This window comes from Canis lupus, chromosome 9 (genome assembly GCF_011100685.1).
Source record: "Canis lupus familiaris isolate Mischka breed German Shepherd chromosome 9, alternate assembly UU_Cfam_GSD_1.0, whole genome shotgun sequence".
NCBI classification, from domain to species: Eukaryota; Metazoa; Chordata; class Mammalia; order Carnivora; family Canidae; genus Canis; species Canis lupus.
Genome location: NC_049230.1, coordinates 55981500 through 56003935, shown reverse-complemented (window position 1 = coordinate 56003935; position 22436 = coordinate 55981500). Strand labels below are relative to the sequence as shown.

At 45.6% G+C, this 22436-nt stretch overlaps 3 protein-coding genes and 1 non-coding gene across 8 annotated transcripts in view; 2 read left to right on the top strand and 2 right to left on the bottom strand.

Moving 5' to 3' along the window:
- The first annotated feature begins 391 nt into the window (after positions 1 to 391).
- On the top strand, positions 392 to 16345 carry ZNF79 (zinc finger protein 79). 3 transcript variants are annotated; one of them, XM_038549307.1, is made up of 5 exons: positions 392 to 637; positions 6332 to 6417; positions 8876 to 9008; positions 9516 to 9614; positions 14875 to 16345. In XM_038549307.1, the coding sequence occupies exons 2-5, from the start codon at positions 6388 to 6390 to the stop codon at positions 16044 to 16046; spliced, it is 1434 nt and encodes a 477-aa protein (XP_038405235.1). In that variant the 5' UTR covers positions 392 to 637; positions 6332 to 6387; the 3' UTR covers positions 16047 to 16345. The 3 variants fall into 3 exon arrangements, with proteins under 3 accessions (XP_038405235.1, XP_038405234.1, XP_038405236.1); XM_038549306.1 differs by having other exon boundaries at positions 392 to 960; XM_038549308.1 differs by lacking the exon at positions 392 to 637 and adding an exon at positions 4252 to 4272.
- A 1801-nt stretch (positions 16346 to 18146) lies between these two features.
- On the bottom strand, positions 18147 to 22017 carry RPL12 (ribosomal protein L12). Its single transcript, NM_001251956.1, has 7 exons — positions 21898 to 22017; positions 21269 to 21342; positions 20125 to 20223; positions 19675 to 19756; positions 18853 to 18939; positions 18363 to 18475; positions 18147 to 18194 (listed from the first exon to the last, which is right to left on the bottom strand). Exons 1-7 carry the CDS (start codon positions 21932 to 21934, stop codon positions 18189 to 18191), a joined length of 498 nt encoding a protein of 165 aa, NP_001238885.1. The 5' UTR covers positions 21935 to 22017; the 3' UTR covers positions 18147 to 18188.
- On the bottom strand, positions 19025 to 19154 carry LOC119873489. Its single transcript, XR_005365078.1, has one exon. It is a non-coding gene; the product is annotated as a small nucleolar RNA SNORA65 (small nucleolar RNA).
- LRSAM1 (leucine rich repeat and sterile alpha motif containing 1) overlaps positions 22014 to 22436 on the top strand; it is a 39196-nt gene continuing 38773 nt past the window's right edge. For 2 of the 3 annotated variants that reach the window (XM_038549303.1, XM_038549301.1), the window contains exon 1: positions 22014 to 22175. The gene's annotated coding sequence lies outside the window, so the exon portion shown is untranslated. Of the gene's footprint in view, positions 22183 to 22436 lie in introns of all 3 variants that reach the window. The other variant, XM_038549302.1, reaches the window with a different exon arrangement.

Genomic DNA, 22436 nt, shown 5'->3' with positions numbered 1-22436 from the left:
CGCACGTTCTCTCCCGCGGAGAGATTTTTTGCTCCTGCGAGTTTCCAGGGCACCAGCCCGGGGCTGCACTGTTCACATGAAGGGCCCCTCCCTCCCGGCCCTCACTCTTCCCAAACTTTCCACACGGCTCCGGAGGATGCCGAGGATCGCGTTACGAGACGACCCCCGCGACCCCCGCTACGGTGAACGCTGAACCACGGCGGAGACCGGCTGAAAAGAAGCCGCCAGCGCCAGCGCCAGCGCCAGCGCCAGCGTAGGTCTGCGCCTGCGCCAGAACCACCGCTCCCAGGACCCTTCGCGGCCAAGCTGCCTCCCCGCTTCAGAGGCCCCAGCCAGGGGGTTCCGGGGGACCTGAGACGCATGTGCACAAGCGTGGTAGGAAACAGATTCCGGAAGCGGAAGAGGCGGAGCCCCTCTGGGAAGTGCGGTCCGCAGGGCTGCGCGGGTCGCAAACCTAGCGCAGAGAGAAAAAGATTTTGACCGGGAGCTAACCTGGGAGACTTCTGGGAAATGGAGTCCGGCGGGCGAGGAGGTCCACACGCAGGACCGGAAGTGGCGCTGTTGGAGCGTCCTCGGGCGCGGGAGCTGGGCCTGGCGTCTGGCGGTACCTCCGACCGCAGTTTCTGAGCTCGTGATGGTAACCTGTAGCGTTGCGGGGTGGCCGGCGGCGGGTTTTTCCGCACGGCCTTCTGCTTGAGACCCAGTCGGTGGTTGCGCCACGAACTCCCGAGCCGCGCGGCCTGACTGCCGCTGGGGAGACGGAGAGACCTGGCTGGACGGGCTCGACCCGAGCTCCCCAGGGCTCAGCCTCGCAGGCTCAGCCTCGGCCTCCGACGGGAGAGGCTGGAGAGAGGAAGAGTCCAGCCTGGGAGCAGCAGAGCAGGCCAGCAGAGCGCGGCTGGGGCTCAGAGAACTGGGAGGCGGTGGTGCGAGGTGGGACCCAAATGCTGGAGGAAGGAGGTGAGGAGCAGTGAAAGGAGAGGTTTGCAGGGGAGCCGGCTTCTCCTTCCAGCTTGCCCACTAATGCAGCTCCGTGGCCGGGACCAGAACTCTGCGGTTATCCTCTCCTCAAGAGGTTGAGGAGAGCCTTTTTCTGAGTAAAGCATTTTAGGAGCAGGAACGTTGGAGGCGCTCAGGCCTGAATAATCTCGGAGTATCCTGCTTACCCCAATCTGCTTGATGGACTGATGGTATTTATGAGTCGAGGGAAAGGGACCCCGCAAAGGAAAAATGGGACGACCCAGGGTCTCCCGTTGTTTCCGATCTTCAAAGCAGCCGGGGAGTCTCAGAACAGGAGCCCATTGGCTCCACATGGAACTGAGGGTCAGTTCAACCTAGTTGGACTGTAAAGTCCGAGAGGATAACTGGGGATTTGGAATCAGAAGGCCAGGATCCTAAGTGATGACGTACCAGTTAGGTTTTTAACTCGTGTTTCTTCGTGGAGGAAAGGGTAAAAATAACGTTTCCTACCTTGCTTACCTCTAAGAACTATAAATATCAAATAAAATAATATGTGTTTGAAAGCATCTTGAACGATCGATAGAGCAAATGTATATAGAATCTTAACCACTGAGGCCTGTGCCATCCTCCTCTAGATCAAGAGGTCCCTGTATTGGTTTGTAACTCTTCAAGTGCAATTTCACATCCAGAATTTGGTGTTGTCTTCCCCCAGAGACCTGGGAACAAGCAGGATGGTTCTCATCCTCCTAGTACTCCTTTGGTAACTGCCAAAGAGGACAAGAAGGTACAATGGCGTCAGGTACAACTCAGTAACATAAGGTCTAAACTAACACCAGTATGCCAGACCTATGTACTTCCTTTTTGAGGGCTATACTACCTCTACTATTTTTTTTATTATTATTAAGAGAAAACTCACATGCCATAATACTCACTTCTAAAGTCTACAATAAAGTGGCTTTTAGTATAATCTCAAAGTTGTGCAACCATCACCAGTACTTAATTTCACAACATTTTCATTACTCTTAAAAGAAGCCCATACCCATTTCATCAGATCAAACCCAGAATGGGGCTCTGTGCTGAGCGTGGAGCTGCTTAAGATTCTCTTCCTCTGCCTCTCCTCCCCGCCCCCATCTGCGTGTTTGCACACTCTTTTTTTTTTTTTTTTTTTAAAGATTTTATTTATTCATGAGAAACACAGACAGAGGGAGAAGCAGGCTCCATGCAGGGAGCCTGACATGGGACTCGATCCCGGGTCTCCAGTTTCACACCCCGGGCTGCAGGCAGCGCTAAACCGCTGTGCCATCGGGGCTGCCCTGCACACTCTCTTAAAAAAAAGAAAAAAAAAAAAAGCCCATACCCATTAACCATCACTCCTCATTCCCTCTAACCCCTAGTCTCTCTGGATTTCTACTTAATGTTCAAGGATTTGCCTATTCTGGACATTTCATAAAAATAGAATCATAGAATATATGTGTCTGGCTTCTTTCATTTAAAATAATGTTCCAAGGTATCTATGTTGTAACATGGATGAATGTACTTCATTCCTTTTTATGGCTGAATAATATTTCATTGTATGGATATACCACATATTGTTCCTCAGTTGTGAGGATTTGGGTGGCTTCCAGTATTGGCTATTGTGAATAATGCTGCTGTGAATATGTGTGCACATATTTTTGTGTGGATGTGTTTTCATTTCTCTTGTTTGTGTAACTAGGAGAGGAACTGCAAGGTCATATGGTACTTCTGTTTAACTTTCTGAAAACCTGCCACATTGTTTTCCCTAGTGACTGAGGCATTTCACAGTCCTAGTAGCAATGTACAAGGGTTCTTTTATATATATATATATATATATATATATATATATATATACAAGGGTTCTAATTTCTCCACATCCTCACCAAGACTTGTTTTCCATCTTTATTTTAGCCATTTTAGTGAATGTGAAGTATCTTATATTTATTTGATATGCACTTTTCTTTTTTTTTTTTTTTTTTTAAAGATTTTATTTATTTATTTATGAGAGACACAGAGAGAAAGAGAGGCAGAGACACAGGCAGAGGGAGAAGCAGGCTCCATGCACCAGGAGCCCGACGTGGGATTCGATCCCGGGTCTCCAGGATCGCGTCCTGGGCCAAAGGCAGGCGCCAAACCGCTGCGCCACCCAGGGATCCCTGATATGCACTTTTCAAATGACTAGTGATATGAACATCTTTTCGTGTACTTACTAGCTCTTTGTACATCTTTCTTGAAGAAATCTATTCACATCCTTTGCCGCTTTTTAATTGGGTGATTTGTCTTTTGTTTCTGAGTTGTAAAAATTCTTTAAATATTCTCGATCCTAGACCTTTAAAAGATAGATGATTTGCAGACATCTTCCCCCATTCTGTGGTTATCTTTTGACTTTCTTGATAGTATCCTTTGAAGCACAAAGTTTTTAATTTTGGTGAAATTCGGTTTATTTTTTGTTATTTGTGCTTTTGGTGTCATAGCTATGAAACCCATTGCCTAATCAGGGGTAATAAAAATTAATACCTAAGTTTTCTTTTTTTTTTTAAAGATTTTATTTATTTATTCATAGAGACAGAGAGAGAGAGAGAGAGAGAGGCAGAGACACAGGCAGAGGGAGAAGCAAGCATCATACAGAGAGCCTGACGTGGGACTCCATCCAGGGTCTCCAGGATCACGCCCTGGGCTGCAGGCGGCGCTAAACCGCTGCGCCACCAGGGCTGCCCCCTAAGTTTTCTTCTAGGTGTTTTAGCTTTTATAATTAAGTCTTTGATCTAGGGACGCCTGGGTGGCTCAGTGGTTGAGCATCTGCCTTTGGCTCAGGGCGTGATCCTGGCCCGGGGATCTCTCTACCTATGTCTCTGCCTCTTTCTCTGTGTCTCTCATGAATAAATAAATAAAATCTTTTTAAAAAAATAAGTCTTGCATCTATTTTGAGTTAATTTTTACATGTGGTGTGAGATAAGAGTCCACTTGTCCTAGCACCTTCTTTTTTAAAATTCTTTCCCCCATTTAATTTCTTGGGTGGGACTCATGTTGAAAATCATTGTTCAAAAATATATGGATCTATTTCTGGACTCTCCATTCTTTTCCACTGATCTGTATTTCAATCCTTATACCAGTACCAAACTATTTTATTTTTTTATTATTATTATTTTTTTTAGATTTTATTTATCCATGAGAGACACACAGAGAGAGAGGCAGAGACGTAGGCAGAGGGAGAAGCGTGGGATGTGGGACTCAATCCCGGGACTCCAGGATCACTGCCTGAGCCGAAGGCAGACACATAACCACTGAGCCACCCAGGTGTTTAATTTAACCAAACTATTTTAATTACTATTTTAATTACTGTTGCTTGGTACAAGGTTTTGATAGTGTGAATGTGAGTTCTCCAACTTGTCCTTTTTCCAAATTGTTTGGCTCTTCTTAGTCGCTTGCATTTCTAGATGAATTTTAGGATCAGCTTAATCAATTCCTACTTAAAAGTCTGCTGTTATTTTGATAGGGATTACATTGACTCTGTAGATTAATTTGATGAGTATTGCCATAGCAACATTACTGTCTTCCAATCCATGAATCCATAGGATGTCTTTCCATTTATGTAGATCTTCTGTAATTTCAATAGTGTTTGGTAGCTTTCAGTGTACATGTTTTACATTTCCTTTGTTAAATTTATTAAGTATTTTGTTCTTTTAATGCTCTTGCAAATGGAATTGAGGTGTTTTTTTTTTTTATTTCACTCTTGAATTGCTCATTGCTAGTGTAAGTACAGTTGGAGAAATGTCTATTCAAATCCTTTGCCCAAACTTAATTGGGTTGTCTTTTCATTATATATTCACCTTGTATCTTGCAACTTTGCTGAACTTATTTAGCTGTCATAGGATTTTTTTGGTGGATTCCTTAAGATTTTCTCCTCCTCCTCTTCCTCTTCTTTTTATTTACTTTTTCTTTTTTAGCAAGTCTGGTGTTCTTGTTTGTTTGTTTTTGTTTTTGTTTTTATTTTTTAAGTAGGCTCCATACCCATAGTGAGACTTGAACAACTCTGAGATCAAGAGTCACATGCTCTACCGCCTGAGCTAGCCAGGTGCCCTCCTTAAGATTTTATATATACAAAATCATATCTACAAATACTGATAATTGTACTTCTTCCTTTCCAATCCAGATGCCTTTTTTCCCCCCTTCCTAATTTTCCTCACTAGAACCTCCAGTATAAAATTTTTTTTTTTTAATTTTTGTTTATTTATGATAGTCACAGAGAGACAGAGAGAGAGAGGCAGAGACATAGGCAGAGCGAGAAGCAGGCTCCATGCACCGGGAGCCTGATGTGGGATTCGATCCCGGGTCTCCAGGATCGCGCCCTGGGCCAAAGGCAGGCGCCAAACCGCTGCGCCACCCAGGGATCCCTAGAACCTCCAGTATAATACTGAATAGAAGTGGTGAGAGCAGATATCCTTGTCTTGTTCCTGATCTTAGGGGAAAGGATCAGTTCTTCACTGTTAAGTATGATGTAAATCTGGGTTTTCTGTAGTTGCCTTTTGCCAGGTTGAGGACGGTCTCTTCTCTTCCTAGTTTATTGAATGGGTATTACCAGGAAAGGGTGACAGATTTTGCAAAATGGCCTTTTTAGTGTTCACTGAAATGCTCTGTGTGGAGTCTTTTCCTTTTTATTACCTTGGTATATAATACAGATTAATTGTTCTATGTTGAACTAATCTTGCATCCCTGCAATGAATCCCACTTGGTCATTACCTCTCTTGATTCGGCAAATGTCCTAAATCTCCAAATGAACTCAGCAGCAGTAGGTAATAGTTGTAAACTACGTACTTACACTTCAGGCATTGTACCAACTGCTTTGTCTGCATTTTTCATTTTACTTCCCAGCAACTTTTCGAGGGATTATCATTCCCATTTACAGATGAGAAAAATGAGACTTGGAAAGGTTATAGGATTTGCACACTGCTGGTAAATGGGGGAGCTCTGCTACTTGAGAGTCTGTTAGTCTAATGACTCCTGTGTCTGAGTGAATTGATGGGATTTCTGAAGTAAGAAGGGGAATGGGGAAATGTGTAGCCTCTGGCAGGTCTGCAGATTCAGCCCCAGTGCCCTGTAACTGGCAATGTCCTTGGAACCCCCTTCTTCAAAATGAGAATATAAGACTCTCTAGCTTAACTCTGGGAAACGAACTAGGGGTGGTAGAAGGGGAGGAGGGCGGGGGGTGGGAGTGAATGGGTGACGGGCACTGGGGGTTATTCTGTATGTTAGTAAATTGAACACCAATAAAAAATAAATTAAAAAAAAAAAAAAGACTCTCTAGCTTGACGAGCTGTAACTTGTGAGCTTCATTGATTTCTCCCCCTTTCTCCAGAGCCACCTTCTCCAGACCCTGCCCTTGCCCAAGAGGAAACCATAGAAGATGAAGGAATGGCAGCTAGTCTCACAGTTAGAGCCCAGGTAAGTTCTAAATTTCCTCTGAGAGGCAGCCCCCCGCCTTTTTTTAATATTAAGGAGTTTTTTTGTTTTTTAATTACAAAAGAAATTCATGTTTATTGTAGAAAACCCAAAAACCATAGAAAACACACCCAAAAACTCATCCTTACTTCCCATAGAGAAATGATACACTTAAACATTTTCATTTGCATCTTTTCAGTCATATTCTTCTTTTCTTTTTCAGTGGGGGATTATTTTTTTAAAGATTTTATTTTTAGGGCAGCCTGGGTGCCCTCAGCGGTTTAGCGCCACCTTCAGCCCGAGCGTGATCCTGGAGACCTGGGATGGAGTACCGTGTCGGGCTCCCTGCATGGAGCCTGCTTTTCCCTCTGCCTGTGTCTCTGCCTCTCTCTGTCTCTCTCTGTCTCTCTCATGAATAAATAAATCTTAAAAAAAAAAAAAAAAAAAAAAAGATTTTATTTTTAGGTAATCTCCACACCCAACATGGGGCTTGAAATCAGAACGCCGAGATCAGGGCAGCTCGGGTGGCTCAGCGATTTAGCGCCGCCTTCAGCCCAGGGCCTGATCCTGGAGACCTGGGATCGAGTCCCACATCGGGCTCCCTGCGTGGAGCCTGCTTCTCCCTCTGCCTGTGTCTCTCTGCCTCTCCTTCTCTCTGTGTCCCTCATGAATAAATAAATAAAATGTTTTAAAAAAAAATAAAAAAAAAATAAAAAGAACGCCGAGATCAGGAGTCACATACCTCACCAGCTGAGCCAGCCAGGCATCCCCGTATTTTTCCTTCTCTACTTTTCCAAAATGGTTTTGTCCTCCTTTTAACCTTCTTTTATTTCCACTTCACAGAATGTGATGAATATTTCTCCCATTTCTATTAAGAGTATTCTACAGAATCATTTCTAGTGTATTCCATTGCATAGTCCCACCAGGATAGGAACTGTCTTCTCCCCTTTTCCAGATTAGACTAGATATTGGTCTATTTCTTTTCCTTTTCAGAAAGTTTGTGCTTGGATTTTTCTCATCAGTTCTCTTAGTCACAGATTTTTCTTTCTTAATTATTTGCTTTTACGTTTGTCAGATTTATTTTAAAATTCAATCTTTTATAACCTCTTGAGTTGAATTTCTAATTTATTTCCTTCCATTCTTGTTTATATTGAAAGTGTTCAGATCTTATTTTCTTAGATACTCCAAAATTGTCACTTTGGTTTTTCTGTCTGCTCATTCAGCCTGCCTGTGCTCCATGGGGACAGTGTGACTTTTGCCAACCCAGAGCAGCCAGTTATAGCATAAAGGCAGAACGCGGGGTTTGATGGCTCTATTAGTCAATCTTATTAATTAAATTGCTCAGTTCTTCATACCTATGTTTTGTTTTTTATTATGTATTAACCCTGAGTTATTTTAAGATCTCATAGCTGTAGTATTTTATGTTTCTTCTCGTACTTCCTACAGGTTTTTCTTTGTGAATTACATACCATTTCTTATGTAGTTCATGACACTTACATCTTTTATGGTGGCTTTTACTCTCTTGCCTGTCATAAAATGACCCAAATGTTTTAAATATTTCATAGTTTTCAAAGATGACCCTCTTTGTCCTGTTGTACTGCATTTCTCAGTATAAAGGCTGGATCGGAAGAACAGGTAAAATTAGAGGTTGTAATTTGGAAAATGATGCTGGCTTCAAAGAAGGCAGTGACAGGGCCGTGGAGAGACATGTGTGAACTTTCATGATACTGTGGAGGAAAATGAAGGCAGCAGTGGTTTGTGAGGAGCTGCAGGAGAGGGGAGGGTGACCTTCAGGTCTCTGACGTGGCCCATGAGGTGGGTGGAGGTACCATTACTTGCACAGAAAACAGACGCAAGGACCTTCTCTCCTCTGTGCCTGTGATCTTGGGGCGTCCCCTGCCTCAGATAACCTATTTCTCCATCTGACCACCTTTCTTCCAGGCCAGCTCAGCAATCACCTTCTCTCTGTGGTCTTCGTCCATCCTCCATGCAAGATTCCTTCTCTGTTATCCTGGCAGCTGGTCTGCCCATTTCACTGACATGTTACTGCAGGTGGCCACCTACATGGCTGCCTTCGTTGTTGTACTGTGTCATATCGAGGTTCACAGGAATACTTGTGAAACACTCTGAAAAGTTGAGCTTTCACATTTCCTTCTGATAGCTTGTTGCATAAACTTAGACATTCTAATTTTATTTTGTCTACATGGGCTCTTTTCGTTCCCAAGCACTGGTGTCTGTTCCTTCTTTTACATAGAAGTAGCTGCATGTGTGTTCTCTATATATAAAGTCTGAGAGAGTTGTAAACACAAAAAGAGACTGTATCTGTTTTGTGTGTGTGTGTCAGTATCCAGTTTAGTGTCAGGCACATAGGAAGTGATCAGTAAATGCTTCTCTTGAGCTGTGCGGACCTCTGTTGTATCCTCTGGCCTGCAGGTGAGAAGGAATGTGCTTATTGTTTCAGGGAACCATGCCCTTTGGCACCATGACTGCAGCTCTGACCCACCATGGCTGGAGGCCCTTGATCCCTGCTCCAAGGGGAACTCCAAGGTTCAAGGAAGGGATACCAGAAAATGTCAGGAATCTGGTCCTGCTGGGTAAGGAAGCCATTTGAAATGTAGAATCTACTCAGGTCTGAATAACTGTGGCACTTCCCAGGGTTGCGTGGTCCCGAGTTGCTCCAACACACTGGAGGGATGATGTTTCTTCCCAGTTCCCTATAGTAAAAGGCCTCTGCATTCTGAGTTGAGAAATAGGCAGTTTCATTTTGCTCCCTGCAAGACTGCAGCTCCGTGTTTTCTTGTTTCCCAGGAGGGGTGGTGTGACCTTCAGGCCAGTTCCTCCTTATTCAATAAGTTCTGTTTTTCTAAATAACTTGCTTTTGGGGCTTTACACCCCAGCCCGTCCCCAGCCTGTCCCCTCCCTGGCATCTCATCTGTCTTAAGTACTGCTACATCCCCAGTGCCTGGGACCAAGTACAGTATTCAATAAATATTTGCTGAATGAATGAAATAAATGACCTAACTGGTCTGCTTCCCCCTCCCCTGAGTTCTGGGTGGCTATTTAATCTAAATTTCTATAGCACTTGTTTTGCCCTTGACCAGGACTTCCGGTTTCCCAGCCTGGCATGAACTCCCAGTCGGAACAAAGGGAAGAAGGCCCATGGATGCTGGAAGGAGGAGGCCTAAGGAGTACCTGTCCCGGTAAGTGAACAGGCACTAAAACCAGTGAGTCTTGAGAGCAAAAGCCCTTTGGAAATAACACATTATGCGTTTGGTTATTTAACAACCCCACATTTTACAGATGAGGAAACTAAAGCTGAAAGAGGCTATCTTGCTGGTTCAGAGCCTCACAGCTAGAAAGTAGTGTGGTTGGGGTTCAAAACAAGGTCTGGATGATTCCATAACTCCTCCTGGCATGTTGGGGGGTGTTTGGGACCTGGGCTGGGGATGTTTAGGACCATAGGTGGTGGTGCTGGCCTCTGAGGGAATGGCCTCTTTGCTGGCCCAGCACGTTCTCTGCTTGGGGTTCACCTCACTGAGGCTCTCAGATGCACTCTTTTGCCCATACCTCCAGCTGTGACACCTACTGCTACTCCCCTCTCTGGTCCTTAATTGGATCCTCTCTCTCCCCACATTCCCTCCCCACCTTCTCTACATTGTAGACCCTGCTAGAATTTCCTAAAGGGCTCTTATTGATAACCTCAGGAAAGACAAAAGGGAAGCCATAGTTGCTATGTTTATCTGTTGCTTCTCATCCAAGGCTGCTCACTGCACCCCCACCCTCATGCTCTGGCCCCTGTGGATATGTGACCTCTGGCAGTGCCTCAGTAACTTTCCTGGGGTTCCAGCCACTTTTGAAATTTTGAGGCTTAAAGCATCAGAAGTGAAAATGAACTTAATAACTTTAAGGTAATAAAGCTTTAAATTTGTTTAAAAACATAGCCTAGTGCTTTACATCTTCATTTCTGATTATTGTTGCTGCAGGGCAGTGAAAACAAAGCCTCTGGTAGGTTTTCTGCACGTTGTCAGAACTTTCTCCTTCCCATCTTACTGTCCTTTCTAAACAGCCTGTCACACGTTCCCTCATCCCTGTTGTTAGCCAGGCATCGCTCAGACTTGCTGAAATATTGCCTTTGTAGGAGCCTCAGTGGTCCTGCTGCTTCCTTCTCAAGGCCCTGCTGCCCGCATCATGCACAGCCTTTTATTCCAGGCTGTACACCCTTGTATAGAACTTCAGAAATGGAATGTGTTGTTACATGGCTAGCGCAGTGGCTGCATTTTTCTGGAAAAAGTTTTCATCACAGCCTCAGAGTTTCAAGACTCTAAAAAGGTCAGATCAGCATGTTACTAGAAACAGAACTTAAGAAGGGGTGTTTGCACCAAGGGTCCACGCTGTGAGGTATTAGAATTTTGGTATTTTTGGTATAAATTTTGGTATAAATTTGGCAGGTTTGGATGTGGACCTGTGAAAGATGGGCTTTCAGGTCCTGGCTTGCTATTTATGAACCACACAGACTCAGACTAAACCACTAAATTATGTGGTCGCTTGTCTCTATCAAAAAATGTAGATAACAAAATCTTATTTTACAAACTAATATGCATGAAAAAAAGTTATCAGTGATGGAGTTCTGTATTAGCTATATGATCGTGAAGTAGTTTAAGGAAAGTTTAAATCTGGCTGTTGGAGTAATTAATACCCTGCTTCCGTGGGGTTGCATCTCTGCCTTGAGATTCACAGAGCAACCTGGGCCTTGCTCTTCCGCCATGGACTAAGGTTTCAGAGCCCTCCGTCACCCCATCCCATCCCGGCCACGATGGCAGACCTGGGTCTTTAAAGTACCTTTCACCTCACTGCCTGCTCTAAGAGCTTCTGCTGTGGGTGTTGACATGTCCCCAGGCACAGCTGCTCAATTTGCCTTTCTTCTTTTTTTTTTTTTTTTTAAGATTTTATTTATTCATGACAGAGAGAGAGGCAGAGACACAGGCAGACTCCATGCAGGGAGCCTGACGTGGGACTCAATCCCCGGTCCCCAGGATCAGGCCCTGGGCTAAAGGCCGCGCTAGACCACTGAGCCACCCAGGCTCCCCAATTTGCCTTTTTCTCATTGAATTTGTTACTCGTTCAGTCAACAAATAAGCATTAAGCATTTGGTAAATGCCTGGAATTGCTTTAGTTACTGAAGGTACAACAGAGAACAAGACATAGTCTCTGCTTACATCCTGCGATGTCAGGAACATAAATGAATAAATAAAATTACTGATACAATGTGAGATGGTGAAGGAAACAAAGCAGGGTAAGAGAATAGTGACGGGGTACAAAGGTGAGAACGGGAATACAGATGGAGGTGGGGGGGCTCTTGTAAGTCAGATGACTAGGAAAGCCCCCTTGGAGAAGGTGACATTGGAGCTGAGGTCTGAAAGACGAGAATGAGCCAGCCGTGTAAGCGTCTGGGAGAGAAACGATCTGGGACACAGCATGTGCTGAAGCTCTGAGTTGTGGATGAGCCTGACTTGAAACCCCTAGGACTCAGTAAGCAGAGGGAGAGTGAGTGGCAGGGAACACAGCATACAGGACTTTAGAGGCTATGTAAGGTGTTCAGATTTTCTTCACATAGCCCCCTCAGGGCTCTGAGCAGGGAGGGGACAATACTTGATGTTTAAAATACTTGATGTTTTAAAATTGCATGTGAAGAATAAGACTTCCAAGGTTCAAGAGTAAGAGCCTGGAGATCAGTTAGGAGTCTGCTGCAGAGATTCCAGGGAGACGGGGTAGCAGGTAGGAAGGATTCAGGACATGTGAGGTATTAAAACTAATAGGATGTGCTAGTGAATTGGATGTGAGGGGGTAGGGGCATAAGGATGACCGTAGCCTGAGCAGAATGCTGAGCAGACACTGGCTTGAAAGGGAGATTCAGTTCTGTTTGGGGCACATTTGAACTCCTTAGTCTCCTACAGGAGCCAGGTGGAGAGGAAAGGTGGACTGAGGGACAATTCATGAGCACCAGTTTCCTGAATTGCTCCTTTCTCCCTCCACTGCTTTCCATCTTTTCTCCAATAGATGGTCAAGTTGTAGAAGCTGTGAAAGCCACACATGATCAAATACTGTACTACAGGGGATCCCTGGGTGGCTCAGCGGTTTAGCACCTGCCTTCAGCCAGGGCATAATCCTGGGGTCCCAGGATCAAGTCCTGCATCGGGCTCCCTGCATGGAGCCTGCTTATCCCTCTGTCTTGTCTCTCATGCATAAATAAAATCTTAAAAAAAAAAAAAAAAATACTGAACTACATGGAGATACCCTGAACCCAAAATGGGGACTCCTGTGCTTATGGTAGATTGAGCATTAATACACAAGTGCTCTGGAGGGAAATCTGCTGAATGGGAAACCATTTAAGAAGGTTCACAAGGAAAGAGCCTGAGATAATAACAAGCACTCATCTAACATTTAACTGTCCCTCTACCATTTCGGTCCCTTACGTGTTTTAACTCCTGTAATCCTCGCAGCAATTCTGTGAAAACTACATTTGCAGGTAATAAATCTAAGAGACTAAAAATTTGCCCACAATCACATAGCTAGTAAGAGGTGGAGCCAAGATTTAAACCCAAACTATCTGGGACGCCTGGGTGACTCAGCCGTTGAGTGTCTGCCTTCGGCTCAGGGTGTGATCCTGGTCCTTGGATCGAATTCTGCATTAGGCTCCTTGCGAGGAGCCTTCTTCTCCCTCTGCCTATGTCTCTGCCTCTCTGTATCTCTCATGAGTAAATAAAATCTTTAAAAAATAATAAACCCAAGCTATCTGGGTCAAGACTCCATATAGAAATTCAAATAAAGGTCACCCAGAACTAACCTTGTTATTCTCTCCTCTGAGAGAAAAGATAGAAGCCAAAAGAGTCTTCAGGAAAATTGACCCTTGAGAAAAGCAGGGAAGAGCTCTGTAACCATCCCTGAAACTTCACCCCCTACGTACAAGCCCCGGTGTCCAAGACAAAGCTCCATGGACTTTGTTTCAGTTTCTAAATATACATTAGTCACATTTTAAAGTTTTCTCTTAAAATGAGGGTGATCCCAAAAAGGGTTAAGAATTATTCTTTTAAAAAATACCAATTTTCTGATCATAAAAGCAATGTTATTTATTCTATGTAAAGTAACTTTTTTCTAGTGAAAAGATGTTAATTTGAGATTTGGAACAGGATAAAAATCAAGGTCCCCTATCATCCCACCACATAGAGGTCCCTTCCATCTTCTTCATACAATAAAATGCAGTGATACATTTTTCTTTGTTTTCTAAAGATTTTTTTTTTTTTTTTACGAAATCTTTACCCCCCCACGTGAGGCTCAAACTCATGACCCTGAGATCAAGGGTCACAAGCTCAAGTGACTGAGTCAGCCAGAGGCCCCATAATGAGAAGGCTCAGACCAGAACTTGTGATACATTTTTCTAAAGTAGAAGTATAAGTTTACATGCTCCTTTTTTCATTTAGCAGTTATGTTTCTTTTTTTAGTTATGTTTCTTTTTATCACTGCATATTCTTTGAAAGGTTTTTGTAACTTTTATTATAATACTGACAGTGGAGAACATTAGAAAATACAGATAAGCATTGAAGGAAATAAAAATGCCCGATGCCACAATCCAGACAACATAGCTTGCATTCACACCATGTATCTTCGCAGCGTTTTCTCAATAAATGCCTTTCTGCAGAAGGAACTATAGTGTACCCATTAGAAACATGACCTCTGATTGCTAAATAATATTGGCCATAGTGTGGTCGTTCCTTTACTAAACATTTAGGTGTTTGCTTTTCTTTGGCAAATGATGCTGTGAGTACTTTTGTCAACATTTCTCATTAATTCCTTAAGATAAATTCTTACAGGTGCAGTTCTCATGTTGGCATTTTAGACTCTTTAACACACGCAGCCAGATTGCTATCCAGAAAGGTTGTACAGGTATGTACGATCTTAGGATGCTGCACCCCTACCAGTACTCTAGAATTAACCAGTTTGGGGCTGATTTGATGGGTGAAAAAATTCATCTGGCTGGCATTGATCTGGCTGCATTGATCATGAGCTTTATAAAGTGAATTATTTAAACCTGCCTAGCTGATTGCTCAAAACCACACCAAGAATTTTGAGACTAAGAAGGCAAGTGGAAAATCCCCAGTACTTGCCAAAGCAGAGCAAAGGCAGAAAATAAGGAAGGGAGCAGTGCATCTGAGGGCAATTAGGGTAAACTTCTGTATCCCTTGCAGCTTAGGAAAGGGAGTAAACCGTCCTAATGTATCTGAAGAGCCATCTTGGTCAGTATTTACAGTTTAGAACTGAAATGTGGGGCAGCTGTTCTGGGTGAAAGGGGTGGAGCATCAGACCTCTGCACAAGAGCTTGGCCAAACTCCATCGGCCTTTTGTATTTCAGTAGTACCTTTTCTTCCACCAAAGGGGGAAAATGCTTTTCTCAATATTTTTCAGACTGGAAGATTATGTCTGAATCACCGTCTGAACCTGACATTTCTGAAGACTCATCCCAAGACACAAATATAGAGCTGCCCCCTGGGGAGTCAGATCACAGGAACAGCAACCTGGGGAAGAGCTTCAACCTGAGACCAGTCCTTTCTCCACAACAGAGAGTTCCTACAGAAGTGAGACCCCAGAAATGGGAAACACATACAAAGAGCTTCAAAAAGAATTCCCCTATAATTAAGCCCCACAGAGCCAAACCATATACATGTAGTGAATGTGGCAAAGCCTTCAGTTACTGTTCTTCCCTTTCTCAGCATCAGAAGAGTCACACTGGGGAGAAACCCTATGAGTGCAATGAATGTGGGAAGGCTTTCAGCCAGAGCTCATCTCTCATTCAGCACCAGAGGATTCACACTGGAGAGAAACCTTACAAATGCAACGAATGTGGAAGAGCCTTCAGCCAGAATGCAAACCTCACAAAACACCAGCGAACTCATACTGGAGAAAAGCCCTACAAATGTAGCGAGTGTGAGAAAGCCTTCAGTGACTGTTCAGCCCTTGTTCAGCATCAGAGAATTCACACTGGAGAAAAACCCTATGAGTGCAGTGACTGCGGGAAGGCCTTCCGTCACAGCGCAAATCTTACAAACCACCAGAGGACCCACACGGGGGAAAAGCCGTACAAGTGCAGCGAGTGTGGGAAGGCCTTCAGTTACTGTGCCGCATTTATTCAGCATCAGAGAATCCACACCGGGGAGAAACCCTATAAGTGTGGTGCATGTGGGAAGGCCTTCAGCCAGAGTGCAAACCTCACAAATCATCAGAGGACTCACACAGGAGAGAAACCCTACAAGTGCAGCGAGTGTGGAAAGGCCTTCAGCCAAAGCACTAATCTCATAATCCACCAGAAGACCCACACTGGGGAAAAGCCATATAAATGTAATGAGTGTGGGAAATTTTTCAGTGAGAGCTCAGCCCTTATTCGCCATCATATAATCCACACAGGAGAGAAACCCTATGAGTGCAATGAGTGTGGGAAGGCATTTAACCAGAGCTCTTCCCTCAGTCAGCACCAGAGGATTCATACTGGTGTGAAGCCCTATGAATGTAGGGAGTGTGGGAAGGCCTTCAGGTGTAGCTCTGCTTTCATTAGACACCAGAGACTCCATGCTGGGGAGTAGCCAGAAATAGGACCAAGGTGGGTGGGGAATCTAGCAGGAAATGCAAGTAGTTTGAAAACATCTAGAGACCTCCTTGGACTTTTACAGTCTGTAACTCAGCCACATGCGAGAGTACCTTTAATAAACAGTCCTGATTTTACATGTTGCATGTGGAGTGGAAAATCTCAGGAGCTCTTCTCTCAGCTCTTCAGTAAGCATCAACAACCCAACTCAGATTTATTCAGTGACCCAAAGTGCTTTTTGTAGATCAAGCCCTGCAGAAACCATGGTTTATAAAGAGTAAGTGATCAATGAGTGAAGGGCTTAGTTCCTTCTTAAAGACCAGGAATGAAGCCAACACTGGACGGAAATGACATTTCTCCCTAATGGGTGTGTGTGTGTGTGTGTTGTGTGTGATGGTAATTCAAATGAGGAAAGATTCCACATGCTAGTCTCATCCGGGATAGGGGAGGGATATCCACTCTAATGCTCTATATAGGAAAATCTAGACCCTGCTAGGCCCAGTCTCTACTTTGTGAGATGTTTGAGTGTTCACTACTGTATAAAGAAAACACCCAGGGCTTGCTTCAGCAGCACACGTACTAAAATTGGAATATTAGCGTGGCCCCTGCACAAGGACACACAATTCATTAAGTATGCTGTATTAAAAAAAAAAAAAAAAAAAAAAAACAAGAGAACAGGCTAAGCCAATGAAATCCCTCAGCAAGGCACACACCTCTGTGGACTCAAAGGACAATCTGAGGCCTTTCCCTGGCTCAGGCCAGTGGGTCCTTTCTCTGCCTAGTGAAGTTTCCTTTAGAGTAATTTTTTTTTTAAAGATTTTATTTTTTTTTTAATTTTTTTATTTATTTATGATAGTCACAGAGAGAGAAAGAGAGAGAGGCAGAGACATAGGCAGAGGGAGAAGCAGGCTCCATGCACCGGAAGCCCGATGTGGGATTCGATCCCGGGTCTCCAGGATCGCGCCCTGGGCCAAAGGCAGGCGCTAAACCGCTGCGCCACCCAGGGATCCCCAAAGATTTTATTTATTAATGAGAGAGAGGCAGAGACACAGGCTCCATGCAGGAAGCCCGATGTGGGACTCTATCCCGGGTCTCCAGGATCAGGCCCTGGGCTGAAGGCAGTACTAAACTGCTGAGCCACCGGGGCTGCCCTAGAGTAAGATTTTCATTGGCCTTTCTCCCTTTCCCAGTCCTGGGTTTTGCCTTTGACATCTCCTCTTCATGCATAACTGGCATGACTTCGTCTCAACAGTAAACCCTTGTGACTTGGGATTAGGTAAACATTGGACTTGGGAGTCAGACTCAACTTCATTGACCAAGGCCTTTGACTTTGGTTTCTTGGTGACTTAGCACAGGTCCTAGAAGGTTTATCCTTCCCACTACAGTTCTCCAACCCTACTTGTATGGGGTGGGGGGTTAAAACTCACCTAACTTTAGAGGCCTATTAACAAAATTATATACAGCAGGAATAGGACTAATGTCAAGGAAACTAAGTTCTTGGGTTAATTGTTCCTAAATTCCTCCCTCTCCCCTCTACCCTGTAGCCCCTCTAAGCTGCTCAGGTATAGCTTGCCCCAGTACCCAGGTATCTTGGTTCAATCCTTCACTCACACTAAAAGGAGTCATGAACTAGAGTCAAAAGGACTAGAACTAAGGAAAGAGGACAGACTCAGGAAAGGCAAAAACATGCCTTTAGAAAATAACCCTTAAGGGCTGAGACCAAGGTCAGGTTCCTTTATTTCCCACCAGTGCTTCTGAAGCCTGGCTATACATTAGAACAGACTGACGGCTCGCACTGAGGGCCACGGGACACTAGCCCACTCAAGAATTAAACTGGTCTGGGATAAACTCCTTGCTATGTATTCATACTGAGGTACAAGTTTTCTTTTTGGCAAAGTATTTTGTAAAGTGTGTATCTGTGTCCTACAAAAAGCACTGAAACTTACTTTCTAGGTGTCTTCTCTCTAGTTCCATACAGGGCAGCAATCTGTCACCCAGGAGGAGCTTGTTACCCAAACGGCTCCTTCTATAGTTCTGCCACCCTGGCACCACAGAGGAGCTAGCCTCCCCAAGCAAGAGGCCACATCAAAAGGTCCACTGGTTGTCAAATGATCCTTTATTGAAATATTTTCCTTTGTAGTTAACTCTGTGGGAAAGAAAAAAAAAATGTGTCAGTAGGACAAAAAAAATCTTATAGCCCAAACCCACTACTGACCATTTCTATTTAGAACTAGTCCAGCCTCTCTATGCATACTTTAGCCTTCCTCCGGCTCTCACCCTGCTTTAGGTGGCAAATGAAACAGAAGTCACTCACCGCTGGGCATTCCACTGCACCACTATTGATGTCATCTATGATGTCATGAGGGTGACGGCCATCAACATTGCAGCCCACAGACTGGGCAGTCCCCAGGATCTCTTTAATGGTTCCTATAATTAAGAAAAGTTGCCATCAGAGGGACTGCAATCCCTCAGTCCTTGGATACCATGGGGAAATACCATGGGGAGTTTCATCGCAGGTAGGGAGGAATTAACCCTATTTTATGGAGTGACATCTCTGCTGCTCTAATCCACAATTCAGAACTCGATTTAGGTATGTAAGTTCTTAATGCAAAGACTCCATGGGTCCCTTGATACCCAGATTTAAACACATCCAGCCCCAAATATTCACCGATGTCAATCCATTTCTTCAAACCCACAAGACCCTGCAACCCAACTACAGCTTACATCCCTTCAAACTGGGAAATTCTACCCTTGGTGAATACACCCCGTATAACAATTAAGGTGGTTCCATGTTGTCCACTTACCAGAAAGTTCTCTGGCTAAAGATCGGTGTCGCATCTGTCGGGCAATATTGACAATCTCATCAAAAGTGATATTTCCACTGTGCTTAACTGCAGAAAAGAAAAACAGCCTAAGTTCTATCACAACCCAAGGCCAGAGCAGACCACGTAATATGCTGCCTCATCTTAATTTCCAGGCTGTTCCCATGCTTTCGGCACAGAGTCATCCACATGAAGAACAACCCTGTTTCCTAAGCTGGGGTTTACTATCAGCTCACCACTGGATTGCACCAGCCAACAGAAAACTGATCAGGTGCAGTGGCGGGTGGCTGGGGCAAAATCAAGTCTTTGGTCATCTTACACAGACACATAAGACTATCATTTTTTTTTAAGATTTTATTTATTCATGACAGAGAGAAAGAAGCAGGTTCCACTCACGGAGCCTGACGTGGGACTGGATCCTGGATCTCCAGGATCATACCCCAGACTGAAGGCAGCGCCAAACTGCTAGGCCATTGGGGCTGCCCAGACTAAACATGAAAAAAAGACCTGTTTATTTTACTGGGCCCAAGCTGTTCAGAGCATTACCCAGCTCAGAAGTGATCGGATTCTGGTTATCATTATCCCATATTCTACTAAATTACTATTTCCCTCCTGCATACAGAGTACGGCCAGCCCCCTACTAGGGATTGGGGAGAGCCACATGACACTTCTTGGTAGTGCCTGGCTCTCCAACAGCTTATCAGATCCCTCTGCCACCCCTAGGTTTTGTTAAAGGGAACACATGCAGCGAAGTTATCACTGGGTAGACACCACTCACAAATTACCAGGGAAAAGGCCACTCACTGTTTTTCTGCTTCTTTCTGTCTCTTGGTGGTTCCTTGAGGGCTTTGATAATCAGGGCAGAGGCAGAAGGTACCACTTCAATCTGCAGAAGAGATTCTCCATTGAATGAGCTCTACTCCACCTTACAGTGAGGACTGTCAATACTGCCATGCAACGTGGCTCTCAAAAAACACAAGCCACACTGGGTTTGCTGTGCATTCTCAGTTATTTTCACAATCTAAAACATGTCTAAGCCTAAGAGACACAAAGTGATTTACCCAATGTCACACAAGTGACAAGAGCTAATTAATATTTGAGTCCACATCCTTGCTCTTTCTTGATCCATGCTCTCAAGAGCCTTCCCCACATTTAAAATTGCCCTCAGCTCACCACTGGGGTCAGGTGGCAAAAACCTTCCACCCAGGAATCCCAAAGGGTTGCTACCTCTACCCTCCCCCTCAAACCAAGTACCTGGGCCTGTCTGTTCTGAATGGTCAGTTTCACTGTAATCCTTAGACCCTTCCAATCACCGGTTGCCTTGGCGATGTCATCACCAACCTTTTTTGGAGACTATAGAAAGAAAATTATTTATCACACTGTGCACTAAGTTGAAGTACAGTCTGAAAACCCATCCCTCTCACCTGGCAACACCCCAAACCTTCCTTATCCAATCGAGCACACAGGGCGCTGTTTAAAGCCAAGTGCACATACCAAATCAAGGCATAGCTACTGCAGCAGTATACACTGGGGAGATGAAGCTAGGGGTTAAGTTTGTTTGGGGCTGTAGGCCCAGGGTCATAAGATGGCAAAGTCCCTTACTTACCTACCCTCCCATAAGAAACCATGTGATAACGTGGGAATGTCCAACACTGGTTACATTCAAATCAGGAGAATCTTAGAAACACCAGGTTTCTGCAAGGATGGGATCTGGGCAAGTACTAGACTTCCTAATGACCATCAGCCTAAAGAGGAAAGCTGTTCAGCTGGTGCCAGCTAAGCTGAGAGCCAAGGACCAGCAGTAAAGAAGGCACTGGTTAGGCAAGACAACATGGGAACAATGTTTGGTTCAGGAGATCAAAGTTCAAGGAATAAAGGCCTAAAAAAAAAAAAAAAAAGGAATAAAGGCCTAACGATATCTGGCGAAATGCAAGCACAGTTAAAGCATAAAATGGATTAATGGGTAAATCGCGTGGTCATCAGTAAAGCTGGTCCTATTAACAAGTAGGTTACACAAGCTTACTATGTTAAGCTCACCAGGATTTAACTGACACCCCATCTAATCCTCCCTTCCGATATTTAACCTCACAGTTATGCCCATTTCCCTGACTAGAAAACACAAGCTAACTAGACTGCCCAGTGTCTCTAAGCTACTCTTCTAAACCTTCAGCAAGACCCCTGGCCCGTGCCTCAAGAACGGGGAAGGCCGCAGGTAAGACCCCAACCCTGGAGAGTGAGGTCACCACTTCAATGTAGCACGACCTTGCTACGGGAGCACGTCCGGTTTGGAGGCTCAGCGGCGTAGCAGGCGTTACCACCCCGTCAACGTCCAAGGCACCCCAGATCCCGCCTGTTCGCACAAGCCAGAGCGAAACCGCCCTCCACCAGGATGACCTACCAGACCCAGCGGGCCGATCTTCGGGGCCAGGGCAGACGTGGCACCGACCTCGCCACCGGTGCACCTCAGGTACACTGGTGGAAAGAAAAGAGGAGTGTCGCTGCAGAGGGAGCCCCCGCGCCAAAGCCTTCCCTCCGCCTCTTCTGGGGCCGCCCACATCACTGGTCAATGCTCGGGGCCGCACCAAGAGCCTCACCGGAGACAAGGAAGGCCACCCAACCCGCAGCTGGCGAGCCGCCTCCCGGCGTGGACCGCCCCATGCGCCACGTGGGCCAGCGGCCTCGGGTTCGGCCACGGCCCGGAGTCCCTGGGCAGCCTGGCCTCCGGCCAGCCCAGCGCAGCGGGGAGCGCCCGGGCACAAACCTTACCCTTAGGCGTGCGGGCCGCAAAGCCACCACAGGTCGTCTGGTCCTCCCTCCCCATTTACACGTGGGGAAGCTGAGGCCCAGAGAGTTAGACACTTGGCCAGGGCCTCACAACCCTCATCGCGGCACGGTTACGGCCTCGAGCAGGCAGCGCCTTAAAAGCCCGACGTGGGCAAGGCAACGGCGGCTGAGCCGGGGGCCCACCGGGCTGCGGGGAGGAGGAATGCTCCATCTTGCAGCCCCAGCCACATCTAAAGCACGCACCGACTTTGATCTCGTTGGGGTCGAACTTAGGCGGCATGGCGGAGGCAGCTGGTGTCGGATGAACCCGGATTCGGGACGACCGAAGACAGTTGCACCTTTGCCTCCTCCGAGCCTAAAGCCAAAAGACCGGAAACGCTTCTGACTGCGCCGGATATAGGCAGAAAAGCGCGACTCTCGCGAGAACCGTGGGCTCCGCCCAGCCTCCCGGCGACGCCCTTGCCGCCATGTTGCTTGTGGGCAGGCGCCTGATGCTGACGGCTGGAGAGCCCTGCTCTGCGGTGAGTTGTGAGTAGGGGTTCGGAAGTGGGGGGGGGTTCAGAGAGGTTTGCCTGGGGGGGGGGGTGCAGACCACAGAAGGCTGCTTTCAGGCCTCGTTGTTCTCTATTCTCCCTTGTCATGAGAGTCACCCTATGGTCACTGTAGCCCAATAGCAAAGACCCGCCCCTCCCCTGAGGAGTCCGCACCCCAATTCCGAGACCCTTGGCCCCCTTTTAGCTTCCTCGTGATGTGTGCATTTTGTTTATCGAAACAGTTTGTTC

Excerpts from the sequence above, each read along its gene's own strand:
- ZNF79 (XM_038549306.1), top strand. Across the intron at positions 6,418-8,875 it reads GTCTCACAGTTAGAGCCCAG|GGAACCATGCCCTTTGGCAC; the intron begins GTAAGTTCTAAA and ends TTATTGTTTCAG. Across the intron at positions 9,615-14,874 it reads CCTAAGGAGTACCTGTCCCG|ACTGGAAGATTATGTCTGAA; the intron begins GTAAGTGAACAG and ends AATATTTTTCAG.
- RPL12 (NM_001251956.1), bottom strand. The coding sequence starts at position 21,934 with ATGCCGCCTAAGTTCGACCCCAACGAGATCAAAGTCG. Across the intron at positions 21,343-21,897 it reads CCCCAACGAGATCAAAGTCG|TGTACCTGAGGTGCACCGGT; the intron begins GTGCGTGCTTTA and ends TCTTTCCACCAG. Across the intron at positions 18,940-19,674 it reads CAGAAAGAAGCAGAAAAACA|TTAAGCACAGTGGAAATATC; the intron begins GTGAGTGGCCTT and ends TCTTTTCTGCAG.